This window comes from Chelonia mydas, chromosome 5 (assembly GCF_015237465.2).
Source record: "Chelonia mydas isolate rCheMyd1 chromosome 5, rCheMyd1.pri.v2, whole genome shotgun sequence".
NCBI lineage: Eukaryota > Metazoa > Chordata > Testudines > Cheloniidae > Chelonia > Chelonia mydas.
Genome location: NC_051245.2, coordinates 113372126 through 113381045, shown reverse-complemented (window position 1 = coordinate 113381045; position 8920 = coordinate 113372126). Strand labels below are relative to the sequence as shown.

Here is an 8920-nt window from a genome sequence, read left to right as displayed (position 1 = left end):
GGGGGTGAGAATTCACTATGGAAAAGTGCAAACTTTATAAACCCTGTTAACTCAGGGCCAGGTTCTTCCGCCTTATTCACTTTGATTAGTACCTTATGCCCAGATCCACACAGGTATTCAGGCTTCCAACTTCCACTGAAATCAACTCTGTTCGCACACGGTTTCATCAGTTGAAAATCACCCTGCAACAGGGACACTGGCACACTAGGTGTACCCTGGCTGCCACGCGGCCCTGGGCCCTTGCACACCCACTCTGGCTCACCCCCGCTGACATGTGGCTCTCTGCCACACGCCGCCAGGGGGCGCCGTGGATGACCCCGGCCCCACGTTGCAGGCCCGCGGCTCCCACGCGCCGTGGGCAACCGAACAACAGCGGGCGCGTGAAGCTCGGCGTAGTTCGCGAACCTTCGTGCCCCGGGAGGCTCCGCCCCGCTCCGGCTCCCGCGGCTTAACGGGAACGCGGAGCCCCGCCCCCGCTCTCTGTAAATACCGAGGCGGCTGCACAGCCCCGCCCAGCCGCCGCCGCCGCCGCGGGAAAAGGGAGTAGCTGGGGTGGGGGCAGTTACTGTGGGCGCTGACCTCTTCCCCTCCCGCGCGCCGGGGCTGGAGCGCGTGGCTCCCGCCGGGCCACGCTTAACGGCCGGCTGCGCGCGCGCGGCAGCCTCGCTGTGCTGTGCGGCGCGCGCTGGCTGAGGGCCCGCGGGGTGGGGGGAGGGGGGGGAGGATGCTGCACTCCGTGGGGTACTTCAGTGGCTTTCCCTGCCCTTTCGATGGCGCCTCAGGCGGCGGCTGCCCGCGGCCCCACTGCCAGTACAGGCACGGGGCGGGGCGGAGCGGGCAGCAGCCGCTGAGCGACGCGCCTGCCATGGGTGAGGACCGGGGCGCTGCCCACGTTGTTAGAGGGCGGAGGGGGTCGGGGACCCCTCTGCGCTCCCCTTCCCCCATGGGGGCTGCCGGGAGTCGGGGGTGCCTGCCCCCCCCCATCTCCAGTCTGTGGTGACCCTGCTATTCATCCTCTGTAGCTTCCCCCCCCAGCCTTTCTGGGGGGGCTCTACAGCCTGCTGCTCCCCGGCTGTGTGGGGCAGGCCCCCTGGGGCTGGGCTGCTCCTACTAACTGCACTGGGTGCCTTTGGGATTGGTATCTGTGTGTCTCTGACTACAACCCCCCCCCCCCCGGCCCTGTGGTGACTGGCAGCCCGTGGCACCGGTTCCACTCCAACACCAGCACTGAGTCTGGCCCCGCAGGGTCTCTAGCTGGCCCTTAGGGAATGGCTGCCACAGCCTTGGTTGTTGCCCTGTGGCTAACCCCCACCCCATAGATACCTGACTGTTAGCTACAGGTGTCGCTGGATAGATGTACCCCTTAATGCTGTTCACTCAAGGCATAGATTAGGATATGGCTACGCTGCATTGTAAACCATGGCCTGTGAGATGCAGTGTTTCCAAGCTTGCATCCACACTGCATTGTGGATCTGGGTTTGTAATTGCTGGGCTCATGTATCCCAGCCGAGCTAATGCATCTGTACTGAGTAATACTGCCCTGACTCGGGTCTGCTGCGTAACCTTTGTCCATGCTGCAAAACAACAGGGTTTGGATGTGAGTCTCTGCGGAAGTTGTGCTCTGATCCAGCCCCTGGCAGGGTCCTAGGGCCTATATGCTGGGTGTTTGGTGACCTGTGTCAGACTGATTTGTGTTTGGACAAAAGAGGGGCATGGGCTCAAATCCGAGTCAGAGCCTTGGCTTTAGTGTGCAGAGTAGGTATAGTAGAGTGTCGTGGTGGCTTCATAAATAAATTACTGGTGGTAGCATAGCCTCTCTTGCCTCTTGCTCAGAATTTTAAATGTAGCCCCAGCAAGAGTAATAGAAATGTTTCAATTATACTATTAAAAAAAGGAAACCAAAATAAAATGCAGTTCTCTGGAGAGTCTATGTTGCAGTGTGTTGTGGTGAATGAAAGAAAGCCAGGGAGTGAATTGCCTAAAAATGAGGTATAAGCTGATTAGTCTTTCTAGCATTTATTCTTGCATTTCTCTCAGTTTTGTTTAGCAACATAGTGAAAACTAAGGTGTCTTTTACAAAGATAAGAAAATGTGAAGGCTGATTCTCAGAGATGCTAAACCCCTGTAACTCCCCATGGCATAATTTGAAGTTGCAGTTGCAGGTGCCGGGCACTTCCTGGGCTCAAAACTTTGTTGTTAAGTGTGATTTTTAACCTTGAGCTGTTTTCCTGTGAACGATATTCTTTCTGAGGAAGGGTGGACATGTGTATTGTAAATATTTATAGCTTTTTTGAAGGTGAGCACTGCTTTCCATGTAGGAGTTTGTCAGTTCGTGAAGCGCCTAGTAGAACTTCATAGGAGATGTGATGTTCTAGATAGATACTATATTGATGAAGGTGGCATAAAACCTGAGTGTTTTTCAGTAGTATATTAAGCGATGTGACTAACATCTGTCACATCTGGTTTGTTTTTACTCTCACTGATATTTTTTTCTGCGAGGGAGCTTTGTTCCTCTTATATGAATTGGCATTTTCAGGCACTTGTGTGTCAGTTTCTGAGTTGATTGTTGCATGACAAATGGTAGCGTGTAACTTGGTGGGAAAGCTGGGCAGGCCCACTGTTAGTACAGTAGTGGGCTAAGTTCATTTTAAAGGGGTACAGCAAAACTTTCTTAACCACTTTAATATCCCAAAGTAACAAAAGAATGCTGTAAATTTAGGTTTTAAAAACTTGAATTGTTTTGGATACCTTAAAAATAAAAGTGTAATTTATTTTTCATTTGATTTACTGATTTCTTCTGAAATCTATTTCTCTTGTAAGAATTAATAATGTTAATTAGTGCTTAAAGACAATAGGGTGTGTAGTTGGATGTTCCCAGTTTTATTTTAGATGTGTGTAATTTTTTTAAGCATATAGTGTGCTATTAATTTGGGGTCGTAAATGATTGCACTTCTTACTGGTCCTTTGCCATTTCATTTTTGTAGGATAAGTGAGTATTATATGTGAGAGCCATGACTGACTCTTACCACATGAAGTCTTTATATTGCCTCCATGATGGAAGATTTCACTTCCAGAATAGTGCCACTGGATTTCCCTGTTTACAGCTGATTTATGATTAATGGGACTTCGTAGTTTCTTTCAACCCAGGGGAGTCCAAGTCTCATGGGTGTTGCAAAGGGGGCACAGACTAAGGAGCACTTCATCGTAAGGCTGAGAAAAAGAAAACATGGCAGAATCCAGTGGTCGCTAGCACCTAATGGGGGAGAGGGAAGAGAATGAAGATCAAATCATTCCCTACATATCTACTGCTTACTCAGTTGCAGTAGAGCACTCCCCTTCCCTGAATATGCAGCAACAGCACCACTTTAAGCAGCTCTCCTTAGAACTGAGCACTGAGGCTCAGTGTACTTTGAGGTTCAGTGTACTTTGTGCTCCACTGAAATGCAGTAAAAAAAAAAATAGAATCTGTAGTAGTTTAAAAAGAAAAAAGATTGGTATACCAAATTCTCCATTTAAATTATGTTTAAGTACAATAAGTAATTGGAGTTTCGAGCTGATCTTAGAGCTGATACAGAGCTTATAGATGATAACATGCCTGTCTTGAAACTTATAAAGATTATGAATATAACATCTTAAAAACATCATGTAAGTCACTGAATAACAAAACTGTTGTCTGGACCATGAACCTGTATATTTGTAGAGCCTTGCCACAGTCTGTAATATTTATTCCCTAGAAGATATTTTTCAGCTGAACTCTGTGAAATCATAACTTAATACTTGTAGTATTTAAGAGAGAGATCAGTGAATGACATGATTTTCTTCCATCAACAGAGCTAGGTAAAAGTATACAAGAATTGGAAAGAATCAAAAAAGCAATTGAGTCAGTCAAGACTGAAGTTGAAGAAGGGCAGAAGAAACTCTCTCAGTATAATTTGCAAGATGAAATACTTAAAAACTCTTTGACAGCTAAAATAAATGATGTTAAAGGAAATAAAACTTCCCCAGATGATGACGGTCTGTGTAGCTCTCTTACAAAAGACAAATGTCTTGTAGCTCCAGTCTCGAAGTACTCTAGCAAAGGCTGTCGTTTGTTATCCGGTAAATATGTCATTGACCATAGTTGTCCAGCAACTGACCTTGAATATGATCCACTTCTAAATTATTCTGCAGGCCTACTCAGCTCTTCCATAATGAAAGAGGAGGAAAATGACACACAGCAATTTAAGCGGGTGAAAATGCCTCTTGCTGATTTTCACATGGACTCTCCAAAAATGTCTCCATGTGGAAATCAGCATGGATCCCCAAAGAAGAGACCAAGAAGCTATTCACCTATCAAGCTTGAAATAAAGCTTCAAGAATCTGATGATGATGATATTCTGGTTATTGATGCTCCACCATTGACTGTCACTAAGAAGCCAAGAATAAGTAGGAGCTTTAAAAACTGGAATAGGGAAGAAAACAAACACGTTGCTGTAACATGTCCAGAAAATCTGCAGAACAGTGACATAGCAGAAGATCCTGTTAAGTATATTGAGGAAAAAAGAGCAGAAGTTACCGTAACTCTGCAAAAGGATGATAACACAGGTGTAAGCAACCCTGAAAAATCGCTGAAAACTTCACCAAAAACTCGAAGTGCATATTTGCCTGATGTGAAAATTAATGCTTTGAAGTCTTTAAATAACCTTCATGAACAAAGAAAATTGTTTACTGTCTCTAAGGAAAATAATATATCTTCAGTTTCTCATATTAAGGCACAGATGCAGAAAGAAACTTTGAAGAAAGAAGATCCAAAGAGTGAAATATCAGTGAAAACATCTGTTGAAGAATTGAGTACTAATAAATATAAAAACATACCGAGTTGCAAGAGAGAGACCGAAACTAGCCAGTATTTTGAAGCCAGCTCAAAAGACAAAACTGTGCTAACTGCACAAGGGACTTGTAAAAAATTACCAGTAAATATAGGGAAAATTCAGATTATACAAGAAAATGGAGAAATTGAAGTATTGGGAAATGCACCCATTCACCCTAGCACTCCCTTGAATTTGGGTGAGAAAGTTTGTCATGATGTAGATCTCTCAACTAAAATCCGTAGTGGAGAAAGTAATAGTAATACTATGAACACTACCATCAAAGAAAGTGACATAATTATATTAGATTCTTCTTCAGAAGAAGAGATGGAGTATAGTGAAGAGGATACTGAAGTCTCTGAATCTGATGACCCTATAGAGGAATGCCGGAGAATTTTCAATGAGTTTGTTGAAAGTGAAGCACAGAAGCAAGAAATTGCTAAGCAGGTGCAGTACATTTTGTTGTACATCTCTGCACTTCCCTCCTTCATGGGGATGCAGGGAGAGAAGTGTTCCATACATTCTGTAATACTTTTTACTAGTGTTTTCTCTAATCATATAGATCCACATTTTGGAAAGTGTCCACTAATATTGGGTGCTCAGATTGGAACACAGGGCCAACTATTCAGAACCGTTGAGCACCTTCAACCCCAGTTCAAGTAACTGGGAGCTTTTCATGCTCAGAAAATTTGAAGATCATATTCTAAATGCTTGAGTTGGGCATCCAAAAATAGTGGATACTCTTAAAAACATTTTTGGCAATAGTGTTTATGTCTAGAAGGGGCCAGATGTGGTGTATGGGAAGTCTAAAATGTGTTAGTCTTAGTAAACTTTGGATTAACTACATAACCTCCTTATTAAAATGACCAAATTTGAGAAACATCAAATAAACAGACTGACTTGTAGGAGACTCTGTATTTTGAAAAATCTAATTATGCTATTAAAATTATTTCTAAATATGAAATAATGAAAATATACCGTCTTTTTTTCATATGTGAGCATAAAGATGAGGTCCTTGTAGCTTAATCTTGATGAAGCTGTAGTACTGTGAAGGTATATACTTTAGTTGGTATAACCTTAGATTAGAAATGTTTGGATATCTTCCATTAGTTGGAACAGTTGGAAGCCTAACTAGTGAATTATGAGATTTAGTACATTCTCTATCTAATTAAAGAGAAAACCTGTACTGTCTTTTATTCTTAATTTTAATAGGCTCTTGGAGCTCATGCTGAAGTAGATACATTGGATACGAAGACAAATATGGTTCCTGGGCAGAAGAAAAGAATTGCACACACTGCGAAATTTGATGTGAGTTTTCTTCTGGGAATTTGAGAAATACGTCTATATAATAGAAACAATTAATAAAAAATACTAGTTATTTAATCTTCAACCTAAAGTTAATTGCCTTTTCATCTTAAATGAGGTATGTTAAGCCAAAAGTGTGTGTGTTCAGTTTTAGTGAAAACTGCTTACTTGTAAATCCTTTCTTTAACCTCTCTAAATTACAATTAACATTAGCAAACTCCAAGACTACTAGTGACTGAACTGTAGGCCTGCAAATTGAGATGTATATTTTTGCTTCACTGAGCTCTCAAACGGTGAACCTATCCCTACAATGAAGATTGTGACTGTCAGGAAAAAATAGAAGAAAATATTAAATGTAGGGTGCCGTTGACTCCAATGTGTAATTTTGCTCACAACTTGTTCTAATTTAGTAAAGGAGTGGCTCATTTTGAGCTGGCAGACATGAGCCATTCTATGAAATTTTTGTTGTACAAATATATCTAAATACTGTGTTCATAAGTTCCAATTACAGAATCAATTTGGAAACAGCAACAAAACTATTTGTTTATCAGCCTAGTTGAAAGCTTGCATTACCAGCTAGAGATCCTGCTATATTATGTTATATATGGACACTTCTTTTCTCTTTTTCTTTTTTGAATTGCATTCGAACAATTGCTTAATAATAAACAGTGAGTTTGGTCCCACTGAAGGTCATTGGGACTACTGACTTGCTTATTAAGCATGTCCTGAGGCAACATGCTTATTAAGCATGTCCTGAGGCAACAGTTGAAAACAAAACACTTGTACTTCATTGAGCTCTGACTTATGAAGGAACCTCCTTCAGCTGAAAGTGTCCTGATGCACAGTGTGTCATAAATATAAAGGGAAGGGTAACCACCTTTCTGTATACAGTGCTATAAAATCCCTCCTGGCCAGAGGCAAAATCCTTTCACCTGTAAAGGGTTAAGAAGCTAAGGTAACCACGCTGGCACCTGACCCAAAATGACCAATGAGGGGACAAGATTCTGTCAAATCTGGAGGGGGGGAAAAAGACTTTTGTTTGTTGGTCTGTGTGATACCTTTGCCGGGAACCGATCAAGGACGCAAGCCTTCCAACTAACTGTAAAGTTAGTAAGTAATCTAGCTAGAAAATGCGTTAGGTTTTCTTTTGTTTAATGGCTTGTAAAATTTGCTGTGCTGGAGGGAATGTGTATTCCTGTTTGTGTCTTTTTGTAACTTAAGGTTTTGCCTAGAGGGATTCTCTGTGTTTTGAATCTGATTACCCTGTAAGGTATTTACCATCCCGATTTGACAGAGGTGATTCTTTTACCTTTTCTTTAAATAAAATTCTTCTTTTAAGAACCTGATTGCTTTTTCATTCTTCTTAAGATCCAAGGGTTTGGGTCTGTGTTCACCTGTACCAATTGGTGAGGATATTATTATCAAGCCTTCCCCAGGAAAGGGGGTGTAGGGTTTGGGGGGGTATTTTCGGGGTAGACGTCTCCAAGTGGTCTCTTTCCCTGTTCTTTGTTTAAATCGCTTGGTGGTGGCAGCATACTGTTCAAGGACAGAGCAAAGTTTGTACCTTGGGGAAGTTTTTAACCTAAGATGGTAAGAATAAGCTTAGGGGGTCTTTCATGCAAGTCCCCACATCTGTACTCTAGAGTTCGCAGTGGGGAAGGAACCTTGACACAGTACATGATCTTTTTGAAAAGAAGTTGCATTTTATATACACAGGGTGAGCAAGCGATGCCTTACATTTCTTTTCAACAATTGTTCTTCTTTTAATTACAAAATATTAAGACATATATCCACATTGTATTATTTGGAATGTTCCTGTTTCTAGAACTAAGATATGCTAGAACTCTAGCATATCTAGCAATTGAGGCCTGTATTCAGGGCCGTCCCTACCCATATGCAAAGTACGCAGCTGTGTAGGGCACCAGGGAATTTGGTGCCCCAAATTCCCTGGTGCCCTACGCAGCTGTGTGCTGCTCCAGCCCTTGCTCCGTCTCTTCCCCGTGGCCCCAACCCCTGCTCTGCTGCAGCCATGCCCTCACTCCACCCCTTCCCCAAAGCCCCTGCTCTGCCTTGCCCCTTCCCGTCCTGGTCAGCCCCGCCCCCACTCCCCATAGGACTGAAGTAGGGTCGGGCCTGCAACCACTGGCAGCAGGAAGTGTAGCGACCTGGCCCCAGCTGCGCTGCTGGTGAGTGCTCGGGGGCGGTTCCCCCTTACCCCCCCAAGCCAGCCCTGTCCCTCCCGGTGGAGGCCTGGGGCAGCGTAGGGCCCCAGAATAGCTAGGGATGGCCCTGCCTGCATTACAAGACTGGAGGATTTATCCTGATACTATTGTCATACCCATTATGGGGAACTGCCGTCAGATGTTAGTGATATCAGTCACAGGAGAAACAAAGTTCTGAGCTCGGTTCTTAGTATGAAACGTAAAACATAAAGTGCAAATTAGTGTGTGTGGCAGAGAGTCAACATCTAGTCTCTTACTGATTTATATTCTTCAGTAATATGTACTATATAGCTAACTCCACTCATAACCTTGTATCAGATTACATTGATGTGTAAAAGGATAATTATCCTTATCTTCTAGGGATGAAACATACTGTATTTCACGTTTAATCTGAGATTCTGCTTGACATCTATAAGTATCCCAGGCCAACTGAGCCATCTCTCTGTATATAATATACTTGTGTGTATAATTTTTTTTAAATTGAATAGATTCAAGTAAAATCCTGTAACTTAAAATTTTTCACTCAGTGCAAGTTTGCATATGGAT

At 43.2% G+C, this 8920-nt stretch overlaps 1 protein-coding gene across 2 annotated transcripts in view; it reads left to right on the top strand.

Moving 5' to 3' along the window:
- The first annotated feature begins 347 nt into the window (after positions 1-347).
- Positions 348-8920, top strand: part of LOC102937061 (RNA exonuclease 1 homolog) — a 30123-nt gene continuing 21550 nt past the window's right edge. The window contains exons 1-3 of one of the 2 annotated variants that reach the window (XM_043546761.1): positions 348-482; positions 3832-5294; positions 6060-6155. In XM_043546761.1, coding sequence (XP_043402696.1) covers positions 4191-5294; positions 6060-6155 — 1200 coding nt within the window. In that variant the 5' untranslated portion in view covers positions 348-482; positions 3832-4190. Of the gene's footprint in view, positions 870-3831; positions 5295-6059; positions 6156-8920 lie in introns of both variants that reach the window. The other variant, XM_037902090.2, reaches the window with a different exon arrangement.